Raw genomic sequence first — 17,345 nt, 5'->3', positions numbered from 1 at the left:
GTCCGTCCTTATCTTGAAGGATGGCAGAAAGGTTTTCAGAGCTAGTCAGAAGGCACAAAGTTACAGGGTCTTCATTCCACTGCAGACCACAGACCCCCCCCCCCCCCCCCCCGATTTTCACCTTTCTGCCGCCACCCAAAGACAATGTATTGGTCACTACTGTGATATTTGAATGGAATAGGGAGAGAGGCCTGCCACGTGGCAAGTTGATGTTCACTTGTCATCACTGAAAGTCCTGGCTATGGTCTTTGAGATGTTGATGCTATCAGTTAGAGAGTCCAGTATTGTGCCCACTGCCAATGGATGTGCTAATGCAAGACCCACATGTGCCAGTGACTACAATGGACCAGAAGGCTAGATAATCCCAGCAGTACAAGAAGCCTACTAACCAACCTCAATAAAACCCAATATGGAGCCCGAAAAATTAGGATCAAATCCTGAATGTCCTGGACTCCTTGCACGGGTAGGAAGGCTTTTTATGCCACTGAGTTTAGGATGGCCCCTATAAAGGGAATCCTCTGTGTAGGTGTCAGATGAGACATTATTTGGCTGACTGAAAAACCCATGGATGAAAGCAGGGTGATCATTGTCTGGACCCGGTCTACGACTGACTGCAGTGAGCCAGCCTTGCGTAGCCATTTGTCAAGGTATGCGAATAAACATATCATCTGCCTGCGAATGCAGGCCATGACTTTTTCCATCACCTTCCTAAATACCCAAAAGGCAAAACCGTAGAATGGCAAACTGGAAATGCTCCGACCCCACCACAAACCGAATGTAGCATCTGCAGGTCGGGCATATGAAAGTACACATCCCTCAAAGCTAAGCATGCCATCCAATACTACACGATTTGGGTGAAAAGAACCTGGGTCAGAGCGAGTATTTTGAGTTTGTGCTACCATAAGAAGGCATTCAGGGAGCATAGACCCAAAAACAGCTTGAGTCCTTCATCCTTCTTGGGCAACAGGAAGTAGTAGGAGTAACACCCCTCAGCTTTCTCTAATTTTATTATTCAAAATATAGCTGTTCTGTAAACCTTTCAAGAAAGACGCTCAACATGAGACTGAATATGCTTCCCTGTCAGGTCTGCACATAGTATATATAAGGCTGAAAGAAAACCATTTGCCATGTCTACTCGTTATGTCAACTTCTTAAAAGTGAACAGGGGAAGACAATGAACACTTTAGGTGGGAACTAACGATCTGAGAAAGAGGAAACATTAAACACATTACACGTTTAAATACCTAAGAGATCTAAATTGTGAAGAGACAGGAAGGGATATATATTCTATATATGCAAAGTCAGTAAAACAAAAGTAATTTGTGTGGAAATCCACAGGCTCTCCTATGAATGTAGCTGGACACATTTTAATTATAATTTATTAGCACACAGGAGATCACAAATGACTTCTAAAAAGTAGTTATACCTTCTCTGTCTCTTTCACTTTCGGGTCTTGCTCGTGGTCCTGTATCTGACCAATCTCCTCTAAGTCTCAGGCGTTTAACAGGAGGCTGTCGTAACTAGAAAGAAAAAAAACACATCAAATATGATGAATCATTGGGTACCTACATAATTGTTTGGAAAAAAAAATGCAACTTATATTTAATTTTTTACCAATTTGTTTGGTCAAATAAAGAACACAAAAGCGTAATCAAGTTAACAATTAAAATCGTGAAAATGCTTAAAATAGAAAAATCAACATGTTCTATTTTACAGTTAAGCAGCCATTATTATGTTTTCAAAGAGGATTGCAATTTTCTTCTTATACTCATATGATTTAACAACATCAAATTATTCATTCTATCTCCTATTAATGCTTCCTCCGCTTCCTTAATCAAGGAATAAACAGTCTGAATTCTCAATTCATCTAATTCAAACTAGTAAAATACCATACATACAACCGCCTTCTAATTTTCCACTTAACCAACATATTGTATCCGAGCTAACCCTGTTCCCTTTACTGGTCACCTCCATAAGAGGTCTTTGTCTAAATAAATTAGTGATATCTTCAACATTGACCTACCCATACAGGAAATAAACGTGTACGGTCATATTATAACAGAATCAGTATTTCGAACACGTAGAACAAGAACTCCACTAAGCATTATCTCTCCAACCGGCTCCAAAATGTGAGGACTGGTTTTATTATTCACTTGTAGTCAACTCTAGAAATCTTAAAGAGGTAATCAGGAAACGAGTACCTCGTAATCTTAAATCTGCTGTAACTATGAATTTGACATTCACTGCAACCCAACTTGGCTAAGTGACATTAAAACAATATCGTCAGTACCAATGCTTGGTGGATGATTACTAACTACGGGTAACTGATCATCTAGGTCTGTTAAATACAAAGTACGAAACAAGGATGCCAGTACACACCCATGCTTAACTTACTTTATCCATTCTCTGGAATCCACATATCATACCACCAACTGTTAGTATGCATTGCAGCCAATTCTTGTCGTTGAATTATTGTACTTTAGTATGTTTACCAAGATGTGGCAACTGTCTAAATCAAAACACACAAGGTGATGGACGGAATGTTGCACATTGGCAAAACATTCACCCCCAGTCACAGATCTGGGTTTAATCCATCGTTGTTTTGCTCACCACGCCACCCCAGTTCAGACATGACCATATGCAAATCAGTCTTGACCCTGTGCCTCATGGGAACAGTCCAGCCCGAACTGCCAAGCCATGTCATCCCTGGAACGGAATCAAGCATCCTAGGAGCGGTTTCTGGCTATCAGCCGTCATCAGCCAGAATAGCTTGACTCCAGTGGCGTAGTGAGCGCTGTCTAAATCAAAGCCACATAAAATTCATGTAAGAGCAAGGCAACGGAGCAGATGTATTCTGTACAGGTACTCTTGCAATTGTAACAAGTACTGTATATTTGTGAGTGGATGCGAAGGGCTGCAAAACACTTTGGGAAGCTGTAAACAGATTTCATAATTAAATAATTAACCCAATTCAAGAAGATAATAAAAAGTCTTAGACAAGAGTTTGCTACCAGGATTGAATGCCGATATTGATTTGGCAGGGTGGTTCAGCTCTTCCTTCTTATTTATAGGGACTAATAATGCTCTTGCCTTACTATGTGGCACCATAATGCCAGTAGACAAAACAGCTCTGCAAACTGGTTCCTAAGCAGTGCCCACTTCTCAGAACTATTGGACCAGCCGTCCGGCCTATGACGCCTAGAGGTGTTTTGGAATTGATCAACACTTCCATATTTCCCAATGCCAATAATTCTCTTCCCATGCTAATTATAGACCACAATTGCTTTTATGAGGCCCACACAAGACTCTTGAAAGGTATTCTTCCCAGTTATTCTGTTGAATATGATTAGTAGCTAAAACTGTGGAAAACTTCTTCATGTTGTTCGTTTTTAAGGTTCCTAACATTCTGTCCCATCTTTCATGATTATCAGCAGATTTTTTCCTTCTAATATTTTTAAGCGTTCATCTTCTCATTGCCTTTACTTTCTTAAGCCGAAGCGAGATTGTGAATGAATAGCTTGAATTTTAGGATGTACCACTCTACTTATGATGTGGGCTTCAGTGTCCAACCATCCATGATTACCCACGTCCTCTGGCAATATTTTAGTCAGGTTAAAGCACATTTTCTTTGGATAAATAACTCAGTTTGTAAGAATGTAATACATAATAACCTAATGCACAGCTAGGATTAACATGAATCCAATATACCGTCCCTTAAAATGCATTCCCAATTCACAGAGCATTTTTTCATCCATGCAGGTTTGCATAACCTTTTGCTCAAACTGCATAACACCAAACTTTTGCAGTTTGACATTTATCCATAATATTAGATAGAGCTAAATGATCACTTTAGCTATGACCAACTAAGTGAGTAATATACATCAAATCCTTTCTTTTTACAAATGTAAAATCTTGTTGTGGTGTTGACATTCAAGCGTCGTAGTCGTTTTTTTGTTGGCTCCATAAATGAAGTCCGGGCGCAGTGACTTAGTGGACACGTTGCCACTGTGTGCTTCGGGGGCTTCATCTCTTTTAAATGCTGCCATTTTTTAAATGCACAGGTTTTTTTAAATACATCTTTTTATTGTTGACAGTCAGACTGATTTGCATATGGCTATGTCTGAACTGGGGTGGCGGAGTGAGCTAAAGAATGATGATGGATTAAACCCAGATCTTTTGACTGGGGGTCAGTGCTTGCATTGTTCAACACTCCGTCCATCATCCCCTTTGGTTTTGCTTTGTTCGCCCTAAGTTGGCAGGGTATGCCTGGACATGGGTCCCTTGCTCACTTTGCCACCTGATTCAAGCTAGCCAGGCTGATGACGGCTGATTAGCCCGAAACCAGTCCCATGATGGTTGTTTCAGGTCCAGGGAAGACATGGCTGGGCAGTTCGGGCTGGACTATTCCCATGAGGCACAGTGTCAGACTAATTTGCATATGGCCATGTCTGAACTGGGGTGGCGGAGTGAGCTAAAGAATGATGATCTTTTGACTGGGGGTCAGTGCTTGCATTGTTGAACACTCCGCCCATCATCCCCTTTGGTTTTGCATTTTCTCAATACTTCAAGCCATCACCTGAGCTCTAATCCCTCGACTGCGAATACTAAGATCTCATAGTGGATCACATGATCACTTGATCACTGTAACCCTATAAAAAGCAAAAACTAACAGGCAAAAGCAAAATCCCTGGTACAATGTTCAATTACGATTAATAAAGCAGGAAAGCAAAAAGGCTGAGATGGAATGTAAGAAAACCAATAAATCAAATTATCGTACACTTATAAGTAAGTATCATTCTGAAACCAAAATCGCCTATTTGGGTGCCAAAATTAACCAAGCCTTGAACTCCCCCCATGAAATATTCCAGGCTGTTAATCAATTATTAGAGCCCTCCCCCAGTGGCTTCACGCTTCAACCATCAGCAGCATCAAGGTGCAATGAGTGGCCTGGCCAGGTATTTCTCCCAAAAAATCTCTGATATATACTTTACTTCAAGAATTGGCCAAGGACATTAGCCCCTTCGCCCTCCCAGAGAAATATGTAACAGCAAACAAATGATGGACGGCATGCTGACAATGAAAACATTCTCCCCCAGTCAAAAGATCTGGGTTAAATCCATTGTTCTTTTGTCCACTATGCCACCCCAGTTTGGCCATGTTTATTCGCAAGATACTTACATCACTGCAGACCCTGGGAAAGCACCCAGAACAATAATCATTCTACTAATTTAAGCACAGCCACGCACTACAGACCAGTATGGACCAGTATAATATACAAGGAGGACAGACACAGGCATCCAACCGAAATTGAGGAAATCCACTCAGCATAACCTCACAAAAGACTTTAAAATACTGATAGCATATAATAACTCTGCTTCTCCAATCAACACTGGAAGTAACCACTGTTGATCTGCATCTGAAGACCTGCAACTTGCCCAATGAAATATGCCATGCTAGACTCTAATCATATCATACTACTCCTGATGTCATATAGTAATGTCTGTCTATTCTATCCTCTACCTCAAATCACTAAATGGAGGACAGTTGAGCTTATCTTTATGATGATCATCCCACTTATCAATTTCATATAATCCATGTCACGATTTCATATATCAATTCATTACCTAATCCTTAATAGTCAACGAGACCGGCATCTAAAGTATGAAAAGGACCTGTGGAACCTTACTGGCAACTAGATGGCACAGATTCAGGTTGTATCAACATGCTTAAATAACCACTCAAAGTTCACCATACAGGCCTGCTGAGACCAAAGAGATCTGCCAATAACTGGTGGTCAATAGACGACTCTAGCAGAGTCCAGCATGGACGAGCCCTGGGCGGCAATTGCAAAAACTAAACGGACTCCATCTTGCTAATGTCACATGATCGCATTGCTAGAGCACTACTACACGCTGAAGCTTCAACGACTAATAATTAAGTATATTTTGCTGAGCTCATTTTCGCATGGCATGGGAACACCAGGAAGTGTAGCTGAGGTGTAGTTTATGATGATTAATTCAGATTTTGTTGCAGGTTGGTACTTTCCTAGGAAACAGCCCCACCAGGATCAGTCCAATTGCTGCTCAGCCCATATTCCAACTGTCACACACCACCTCACAGGCACCCAAACATTACATTCATCACCACCACTCCAACATTCCACACAGCACATTCACACTGGCTGAGCAGCTGGGGACAAAGCAACAGGGGAGATGCATAAATCTATAAACAATATATAACAAGGTGAGATATGATGGTCTTATTCTGGCATTTACAAGTGTTTCCCAAGGTTGCATCTGAAATGGGAAGAATGCACTATTTAACAAATGGTATCAATATACCAGGATGGAGTTATTACATGTATAATGAATTTACATCTGTTTTCCATGCCTGAGAACTGAACCATACGTTTTCATTGCTGAAAGAGTGTAACTACCTGGGCTTTCAGTGTTTCTTGCCAGACAATTTCAGAAGCTCAAATGTCACACAACTGAATAAAACCTTGCTCTCAAAGAACGATCCTGCTAATGAATTTTATTTACGATTTGGATGTTGACAATTCTGGTCGAGAAAGGTGGACATGCTGGTGACACTTTTCATTGGATCGAAGAATCCGTGGGGGTCAAGTCGTGGAGATCCAGGCAGATGCAGAAGGTGTGTCAAATGGAGGGGTGGTGCCCTAAAATTCTGACTTTTTCGCCAGACCTCGATTTGGCTGTGGTAAGAGGCATGTGCGTAACCCTAGTAGTTCTTTGAGAGCGATGAGAGGTATAGGGCAGGGGACAAAGTAAAGGTTAACTGAGGAATAAAATAGATACATTAGTCGGTCGACTGATAGAGGTGAAAGGCATGTTAGGATTTCTCTTCCCTTTTCCAACACCATGATGTGAATGTAAAAGGTCAAACTGGTGAAAAAAGTGTGTTTTCCTTCAGAGGAGGGGCGGTTCCCCTCCAGATGTATGAGAGAGTCTGCCGAAGGGTAGGCCCTTCAGGGTGTGAAAGCTGATTAGAGATCATAGGCTGGTGTGATTGTTCTGGTCATCATGGGGGCCGCATCTGCTACCTGCACAATCAGACTGATTCTGTGTTGCTGATGCAAATAATCCATCCAGAAAGAAATGATGGGTCCTCCACCCCAGCTATGCTTCAGAAGATGAAATAAAATGATGAAAAAGAAATGTGTTTTCATCGCCAAAAGGAATATTGAGAAAATACATATGTCCAGCTTATCCAAATACACTACTTAGTTATGAATGTTACTGTTGTGTGTGCAGTCATGCCAGCCTCCATGGCTGAAGGAGTTACATATGCACAAAGTTGAATTTCTTTTCCGTTTTCATGTGCAAATTACCCTTCTTTGCTTACACGGGGGTACTTGGAACATTTCCTAGAGAACCAAGAATTTAAAACTGTGGCAACCACAGTCAAAAACCTAGGTGTCCACTTCGAACAGTCCCTAAACATGAAGAAACATGTCACACACACAGTCGGCTCCTGCTTCCACACACTTGGCCAACTAAGGAAAGCTTTTCCTTACTTTCCCAACGCAATCAGAAAGACCCTAACCCAGGCCCTGGTACTAAGCAAACTGGACTATTGCAACACCCTCCTGATTGCAGCCAATGAGTCCTCCTTAAACCGACTACAAATGATACAGAACACTTCCGCTCGCACGGTACTGAACGCCCCCCCCCCCCCCAGGTCTGCCTCCGCCCCTCTCCTCCACCAACTGCATTGGTTGCCCATACGTCAACGTGTGAAATTTAAGATCTGCTGTCTCACACACAAAGCAATCTGGGGCAATGGCCCTCCCTATCTAGTAGAGAGACTCCGCCACTACTGCCCGTCCCGGACGCTGCGCTCCAGCTCCCAATCCCTCCTTAAAATCCCGAAAATAAAAAAGGCCAGAACCCGAGGCAGGTCCTTCTCGTACCAAGCTCCTCTCATCTGGAATCAACTCCCTCTTGTTTTAAGACAGTGTCAGGATCACCTAAAATTTAGAAGACTCTTGAAAACCACCCTGTTCTAAACCACCCCATCACTGCTATGCTGCGTTTCCAAGCGCTGAGATACCCCCTCGGGGGTGATTCAAGCGATATACAAAAAATGTAATCAAATCAAAACCTGTGCCTACTACGGCAATCTGTGAGATTGCACGTAACAATATACCTGCCTCCAGCCTCTGACACATTCATAACATTCCACTGTTAAAGGCTTGTTGGCCTTTTCAAATGTTTTTTAATAATAAGTAAGCCAGAGTACCGCTTTTGTCATAATTTTGCATTCTAAACAGATTAGATCAATGGCACTGGACATGCATTTTTCCAGTGAATCAGTCAGGCTTATCGTCTATATCACTGGCTTGTCATAGACATACAGTCATAAAATTACAAATGTACACAAAATTACAATTGGCAAAGAAAAATACTAGATCTTGTAAAAGGGTCTAACAATGTTAATGAAAGTTTAAATCTTCTATCCTCATGGTTTGTCAGAGGCGGTAACCAACACTAAAATCCTTGCCTACTAAGACAATCTGTTAGATTCCATGTAACAAAGACCTCTCTGCAGGCTTTAATACAGAGTAATAACAATGCACCCTTAAACGCCTACTGACTTGAACATATGCTTTTCACAGTAAATAGGTCAGGCCTTCTGCCTTTATCATAACTTTATATAATAAACTGATCAGGTCGATAGCTTTGATCACTCAATTGAGCTGGTGGGCCTGCAGAAAGGAGTTAATAATCTGTCACTTTTGCCTCTATTGGATCTTCAGTGAGGTCGCATGCAAATCTCTAATACCAACCTACAAAATCTCTGTGACACATAATAAGTAACTTATTTCACAGAATAGGCCTGTAAACGATTTCTGTGCTTTGTAATATGTCTGCAAGTGTGGCATTCAGAGATGACAGTGGTTAATGTACCCCATCTGAACAGATTCCTCTATGCTGTTACCATCTTGATGAACACAGAAACTAATATAGTAGTGACTTGCGATGCTCTTTTCAGACACGCATGTTGCTCTTTGAAGAGATTGGCTAACAGGACAGTCATGCAAAAGGATTTCCTACTGAACATCTTAGAGAGATAATAAATAGAGGGAAGGAGCAGAGCTATTAGCATTGTCAATGCCTGTTGGTTTAGGCATAGTTTATGACCAAATCCATTCCAAAATGGCCTATCTTCTGATTTGTTTTTAAAAGTATACAAAAATCGTTTACAGAGAAGCATATAATAACATGCACCAAAAGCCATCTTGGAATACATTTCGTCATACTTTGAAAAATATAATTCCATGCTGGCTGCAATGCATGAAAAAACATGGTCACAGACGGGTGGCCATCCTGGATTTTATTTCTACACTTGGTTCTTAGTTTACCATTCCATTTAGCAGGCCATTTCAAAATAGTAAATTAAGATGCATTGCAAGGGGATGTGAGCAGCCAGGGAGTAGTGTGCAACTGCCTGGCTCTGCAAAAATAATAAACAAAATTCATATAAATAAAGCAGAGTGCGGGTGAAGGGAGTTTGACAGTGTAGAAGCGAATGGCCAGAAGAAAGCTGTCCCATGGAAGTAAGCAGCACCAGGACCTTGAAAAAGGAAAACAAATAGAAATAATATACAAATAACAATGAGTGATATAAAAAATGTTACTTTACTTCAATAACGATATTTCTGGTGGATACATACTATTCCTGCAAAGTCATCACCTTGAGAATACTACTTTCAGGCTTGACACTGGCCCGAAAATGTATCCCCAGCAATGAATTTCCAGAACTACCAGATGGCACCACTTGGCTCAAGTTATTACTTTTTTTGTACACCCCATCAATGCATGTGGAGAGGAAGTGAGAAAGCCATGACAGAAACAAATTCAGCACATATCTGAATACTTTATGAACTTATAAATGGCAATAGCTTATAGGAGAGAAGAAAGTATGGTAAGGAATCGGTGAAAGGATTAGATATCCATCAAAAATACATGTAGCGAAGGTAAGTACCTTCCGATGGATACATCCTGCCACAGATTACTCATCTGATAAATAGGTCTCAAAGCAGTACCCCTCCTGGAGATGGGTTTGAGTAGGGCTGGTTAACCAAGAAAATTATTCAACACACCTCGCTAAATGTACACGTTAGTGCGTGTCTGAGTCGTAATGCAGTAGTGCTTTTCAAAAGTATACAGGAACAACTTTGTATCTGCCTGGGAGATGTCAGCATCTAGGATGCCCCTGGAACAAGACATGGAAGCAGTCACAGCCCAGGGTAAATGAGCATAAATGTACTCAGGAGAATCTTTCTTTGCCAGGGCAAAGTAGATGTTGATGCAAAAGATGGCCCAATGCAAAATGCTGCAACGGGTCACCGCCTTTCTATATTAGGCTGCAATGAAGGCCACAAAAAGGTCCTCATTATCATCTACTTTGTCCAGTTGTGTGCAGTCGATGAAATGCAACACTGCTCGCGTAGAGTCCAGTCTATACGGAGGTACCTCCTGTAGGAAAGTAGGATCTGCTTACTATGATTACCCCCACTTTTTGCTGGTGTTTCACTTTTTTTCGACTTTAGTCTAGCTGGGGCCCTGCCTAGCTGCTTCCTCTCTAAATTAATTGCATGTACATTAGGTACACTCCAGATTGGTTACTGGGTTACCCTTATGAGTCACTAGTATATGGTACCTTAGGTACTAAGGGCATAGGTACCCCAGAGGCCTACCTGGGGCTGAAGCATGTATTATGCGACCCCTGGGAAGCCTCCCAAAATGGCAACACAGGTCTGCTACTGCAGCCTGGGTAAGGTGGTGCATGCACCCCTTACTAAGATATAGGTTACCTATATCTACCTTAATCACTGACACATATAAACCTATAAGTCATTCCTATGGCAGGCCTTATCAATCCAAAAGGCAGAGTGCTTGGTTTTGTGTGAGAGGGTGCCCATGCATGAGCAGGACCCCTCTGCAGCTTTCGGAATCACTTCTCTGTAGCTGTTCTGTGATGCAGCCAGACCATATACTCTTAAGTGCATTATAATCTCGCGGTTAATGCTAACTTTAGAATGGCTGCATGGAAACATGTAGCGTTTGGTGTCAAACACTTTGGAATCCAAACCCCCCCCCCCCCAGTTCTGGCAGCGGGGTAGAAATCCACCCTTCTACAGGAAGAAGACATGTACACACTTACCTAACCGGTAATAGTTCAAAAGAGCCCCAGCATCACAAAATGAATGCTGCACCCACAGACACGAGTCTGACCTCCTGCTGCTGGATGAAACTCCAGCAGGGGAGGCCTGGAATATAGGTTTCCTGTCATAGGGAGATGTAACCACCTCACAGACAGGCTTTCGTGTATTGGGGCTGGGTGGGAGCATTCAGAGAATGCTTTTCAGACAGTGCTGGGGGCACACTTGGTGTCCCTGTTCATATCCCATTTCAAACCGGTTGCAGGGGCACTCAGCCCCAGCTCTGGCGCAAAACTGGACAAAGGGAAAGGGATGTAACCACCCCCCTCCCTGGATCCACCCATAGGTGGGTCCCTAGAGTAAGTCCAACCCCCTATCTTAGTATAAGTATAGGAACCCAGTCCTTAGGACTTCAGATTACACCTGGACGAAACTCTGCAACATATATCCTGGAGCTTTGACATTCTATTTCAACTAGAATACGAAAGAATCTTCCTTGGGGTCAAGGAGTGACTCCCCTGTTCAAACAGGCACCAAAGAAGCATCTTGCCGGTCTGCATTTCCAAGTCTCCCACCAGATTCCAACGGATTTGCGACTCAGGACACGGACTTCCAGACTGCTCAGAGGCCGACACGAGATCCCAGCAAAGCTGAGACCCGCAGCCCTCACGAGTGACGTTGGACCAGAACTCCTGGACACCGTGCACATTTGCTAGTGCATCGACTTCCCGGGCATTCCCGAGGTTATGCATTGGGCTACTTGTAGTCCAAGCCCCAAGCACCATCTGCACCGAAAGATTGTGGGCCTACACTCCACGTGTGTTCTGTGGGCCCGCTTCTAGCATTTCCGCTCAAGGCTCCTTCGCGATCCCTGGTCCGTTGACTGGAGGGTCCCCACGAAGTTAACTCTTCTGTTTCTTGGGCTTTCCTGGTTGCTCCAGACGTGCCCTGACTACCCTCCAAAGGGTGAGTCCCTCAGACCTTGCTGGTCTCCACCGAAGCCAATCTTTGCTTTCTGCGTGGGTTGCTGTTGCCAAGGCTTGTTGGGTCCAATCCGGAAACTGACACCACAGCACTCAACATCCTTTGTGGGACAGCTCGAATCCAGCTCCTGGTCGTCCTCGATGCCTCCTGTCCTCGTGGCTGAAGAGTCAAGCTTCATTTTCCTCACCTGAAATCCCCCGACATCGGTTGGCATCTTCTCATTGCCTTCCTGGTCACCGGCTAGTGACCCAGACTCTGTCCCCTCTGCTTTCAGGTTCTTCAGATCTTTGATCCACCCGGACACTTCCGCCTTGGTCGCCAGCAGCACTTTGCACCAGATCTCCAATGAAAACGACGACGAAACCCGACACCAGAAGATACCTATTCACCCGGCTTTCCTGGGTGAGGTAACTCGAGTACTCCGGTGCTCCCATGGGTATTGACTCTAGAACCTCCTAGTTCTAAAGGGGTTTGCTCCAAGTCCTCTTCTAAGTGTCCTTAATCTGCAATTTTCCGACCACGACTTTCCCCATAGAAGTTAATGGTGATTCGCGGATGTTTAGACACTGCACGCGTCCCCCGTGGGTCCCGTGTGGCAGTGGTGCCTGGTGGCCCCAGCTGTTCTAAAGGCTCTATGCCTTGTATTTATGTCAGTCTTTGTTTGTATACCACTTTCTTAGTATATGGTTTGGTATGCCCCTGGGGCTAATCATATATTGTGCTAATTTACTGTGTGCTAAATAAGTTTACTGAATGTACTTTTGCCTCTAGCCTCATAAAGAGACTAGAGGGATGTGTTTAGAATAAATGCATATATTTTATATATATATCTGGTGTGGTTCTCCTTTCATTTGGCCATTCATGAGATTATAGACTGGTAAAACAAGCTGCTTTACATTCCTTCAAGACTTAGCCTGAAGGCTGCTCTCCACAGCTACCACTAGGATAGCTTTCTATATAGGTTGCCTTTAAACGTACCATCAATAAGGGTTGTTTGGACTGTTGCAAGGGGCCCACTAGAATAGTGGACAGCATATGCCAGGCCAACTTCTCACACCTCCTCCTTGGTTGGATGCGGAGGAGGATCAAAAGATGAAGGGCCATATGAAATGCTCTATCTATGCAATAATAATAGACATGTGTGATGGCCAACTTATGCACGTAGAAAACTGTGAATGGAGAACTGGAAAATCTATCTTTGTTGTGAAAGAACTGTAAAGTGGGTCTTTTCTTGAATTTCCACATAAAAAAAGAGTATGAAGAAAATATCAGCAACTCATGTATGTTAAAACTATGTCTACTGATATAAGGAATTCATTTTCTGATCACCAATAAGTAGGGACTGAAATTCATGAGAATATCATGTTGTGATGATACAAGTTGATGAACATCCACACTACAGCAATTTGCAATTGAGAAATATATATACCTTTTGATAAAGAGGTTTTCTATCTAAAACAAGTTGGCTGATGGGATACGAGAAAAGTTTGCAACATTAACAGTGAGCATTTAGATTGTTAAGACTTAAGATAAATTTAACCAAATAAGTAATGGATGAACTTCACAAGCGATCTTGAAATGTTTGCTTGTCATGTGTAAGAAGTTGAGGGGAGAAAAAGAAAAAACATCTTTACTAAATATATATGCATTAGGAAAACCATGTTCATTAATATTCATTTCATGTGCTCCCAAACTGTTTATAAACTCTAACTAGCCACATGCATTCACATTGCAGGTCTGGTCAGGCTTGATGTAGGCAACTGGTAAAAAATGAGGCATTTTTATTAAGGAAAATGAAAAAGGAGCAAGTTCGAAAGGATAAGTCACTGAGATACAGATACTTACGACAACTTTCACTAATACAGAAAGTAGTGCTCAGAGATTAAAACACAAATTCACAAACAAGAAATGTATGTAATGTACAGTCTCAACTCACATCTTGCCTCCTCTCTTCAGATGATGGATGTTTTAGTTTTCGTGCTTGATCGTCTTTAGGGTCAAAGAGGTAGATGTAGTCTGAAGAGTAGCTAACAAGGACTTCCTGGCCATCTTGACTGTAGCACAGTGAAGTTACCCGGCAGGACTTGTTGCTGAGATGGCCAGGGACAAATCGGACACACATTCCAGTTGTACCCCGCCCTGCGTAGTTGCCTAAGTAATACAAAGTATTCATAGGTTACAATAGGAAGCCCCTGTTTAACATTAATGATTTAGCTTCTATTATACAGCAGTAACAAGATCAACCCAACCTTTTGGAAAATATACTGGATTACAGTTTTAAAATAGACAGTAAAGCAGAAGAAATGTGTGTGCCGAGTAATGCTGATGAACAAAAGAAGGTGCCAGTGCTGATATAAGTAGAATTCGTGCAACAAATGACCAAGACAGGACTTGAAAAAATCAAGAACGGGAATAACTATTTAATAGTTTTTTTATTTTAGCAGTGTTTTGGAAAAAAGAAGGCTTCTCTATTTTTTCATTTACAAGGGGACATGTTTGCAAAAGGACACATAAAACTTAGAAAAGTGGTTGTGGTTCATCATAATGCTGAGCAACTAGGATGTTGTGACCTGGACGAACAGCTGCACCTCTACACGACAAACCGCAAATTTAAGAACTTTGGTCAGTTAAAACTGTAGACATTTACATAAAGCTTTGCTTGGAACATGTCCTAATAGAACAGTGTATGGAAAAACAAATACAAAAAAAGTAGAAAAGGTTAAGAGTTTGCAGCACCTACTTTTCACCCATCTCACACATGCCTCAGACCCCCACACCCACTGTTGCATTCAGTACAGTGTATGTTGCGATCAGCCTCTCCTTGGATCCGTGAACAAGATTAATCTACTACTTATCACAACGGTAACATGTTGGCTTTCAGTCTCTGTATCACTTTTGAAAACTCTCAAAAAATTGTAAATTTAGAATGAGTTTACATCATCTAAGCATTCAATTCTTCTCTGTTTTGAAGACATAGCTATTGCCTAAAGCACAGCACTTGTATGTATGTGTATATGTGGCATTTCTGGCACGAAACAAGCCAAAAGGCAGCGAAGTGCTGTACCTGGTGAAAGACGAGCATAAAGTCAACGAGAGATGGGAGAGGAAGCTGGGTTGAGGATGGTTAATGCATTGTGATGTAGCTTTCTTTAAAGAGGCGAGTCCGAATATTCTGGGTTGTTTTGTGATATTATGCTCAAGGCCATAAAGAAATAAGTGGGAGCTTTTGGTTAGTGTTTTAGAGACAAATTCTGTTGTCACTGTATATGCTGCTGCAGACAACAGAGCTTACAAACCGAGGTAGAAGGGAGATGTGAGTGATTCAGCAGCAAACTCGTAAGAATATTTTTCATTGTGTAGTGTACAGGAAGAATTGGATGTGACCTTGGCGAGGGGATGAGGCATTGGTGAGTGGTTTTTAGACCCCCTTTCTCCATAAACAGCCATAGTTACTCTTCCCCACAGCAATATAGAATTATACTGACGCCACCTCCTAGTCTAGGAAGGTTTAATTGGAGCCCAGTTGTGAAGAGTGCCCACACCAGAGCTGGGAAACCTTTCTACGCAAGGTGCTTTCAGTTCACAATGTGATTGTACCTCTTCATCCTGTAGCCATGTGCCGAGGTATGAAACTGTGTGTCACACTGCGGCACCGTGTAAGTTGGCAAGTCTGACAAAGGTTTTTTATTATCACAGCTGTGTAATATGTTTTGATGCATCAACAGAAAGCACATACATAGGCACCCATAGACCCATACACAGAGGCACTAACAGTAAGATAAAATATATATATGCTTGCAGGCAGTTAGACAACACATACGGATACACACAGACATGCAAATTAATGAAGCACGGATGGACTGTAGGTTGTGTGGATACATAGATGGATGAACTGTTGGATAGTTACGGGTGCATATTTAGGTGGATACATGCATGACTATGGGAAGCTAGATGGATGTAAGGAAGAGTTTGGTGAAAAGATAAATACTTGGGCGCAGATAAAAGCATGGGTGTGGGTGGGAGCTGCAGGCCTGGTTACTGGTGTCTGATGGATGCATAAGTTCATAAAGGGGTACCAATGTTATTACGTTTAATTGCTTTTTTGTATTTTTGCTAAGCATAGATATAGCATCAATTTAAAATAGAATCACTAATGGTGACAATGGTTCCAAAGTTAACTTATTATCATTACCATTAACAGCAATCTGCCACAATATAACAATAGGGGCTTAGAAATCCCACAGTGGGACACTACAAGGAGAAGAGATGGGTTGCAGGTGAACTTAAGAAACAACACAAAGCAGGATGTAATACAGGGAGAAAGGGGGAAAAGTGAGCAGAAAGTGACAGCACATAGGACTAAGTTACATAGAGAAGACAGAATGACCCTCATAATATGGTTTTCAAAGACTGAACATTCCAACCAAATTCTTATTTAAGTTTTAAAGCCCTCAGTAATAGCACCTTGAGGTCTCCAGGAATGTCCACAAGTGTGGTTTGAGAGGGGTACACTTAATGCTCTGCCTGTGTCCCTGATGTCCTTTACAGCAACTGCACAGGCTCCCTGGGGCCCATTTAAATTGTCAAGAAGCCCAATGGTCACACAGATGTATCCCTCTTAGCAAAGTTAAAATTCTGACATTAATAGAACGGGGCAAGTCTAAGTAGGGAAACAATATCTACTGTAGACAACTACAGTGATGGACAAAGTGAACCATTCTAACATGTAAAGGTGTAAGGACAAAAGTCCCCACCCTTCTAAACAATGTAGCCATAACTTCTCAATTTGTGTGCCTTTCTCCATTGCAATTTTTTCTATTGCCACAGTTTATGGGAACCCTGGATGGAGGATGACTGCTGCCAAATAAGAATGACATGCTCAGCCCATTGCCCACATCGTTTTCTCCAGTGTGTTTTGTCTTCAAGACCTACCCTGAGAGAAATACACAAGGTTTCCTGTCAGAGCTAGTGTTATGGTCTGGCTTTTGGATTGAGAGGTCGCTTCAACTATAGAATATTCATTTGTGTGTTCCTTGGTGAGTGTTCCAGATCCTGGCAGTTACTGTGGGAATCTGGAACAGTCGCTAGGGTTTACCAGGTGCTGTCCATTGTGTTTCTTGGAATAAACCTTCTACTATAAGTATTTGCATCCGCCTGTGTTCATTGGATGGAA

General features: G+C 42.2%; 1 protein-coding gene across 4 annotated transcripts in view; it reads right to left on the bottom strand.

Moving 5' to 3' along the window:
• The window catches only part of DCAF6 (DDB1 and CUL4 associated factor 6), a 592,636-nt gene that overhangs the window by 356,701 nt on the left and 218,590 nt on the right, over positions 1-17,345 (bottom strand). For all 4 annotated transcript variants that reach the window (XM_078658334.1, XM_078658333.1, XM_078658331.1 and 1 more), the window contains exons 7-8: positions 14,109-14,323; positions 1,427-1,520 (exon numbers count right to left, since the gene is read on the bottom strand). In XM_078658334.1, the coding sequence (XP_078514460.1) occupies positions 1,427-1,520; positions 14,109-14,323 (309 nt within the window). The remainder of the gene's footprint in view (positions 1-1,426; positions 1,521-14,108; positions 14,324-17,345) is intronic.

This window comes from Lissotriton helveticus, chromosome 8 (genome assembly GCF_964261635.1).
Source record: "Lissotriton helveticus chromosome 8, aLisHel1.1, whole genome shotgun sequence".
Classification (NCBI taxonomy): Eukaryota; Metazoa; Chordata; class Amphibia; order Caudata; family Salamandridae; genus Lissotriton; species Lissotriton helveticus.
This window is presented reverse-complemented; position numbering and strand designations above follow the sequence as displayed.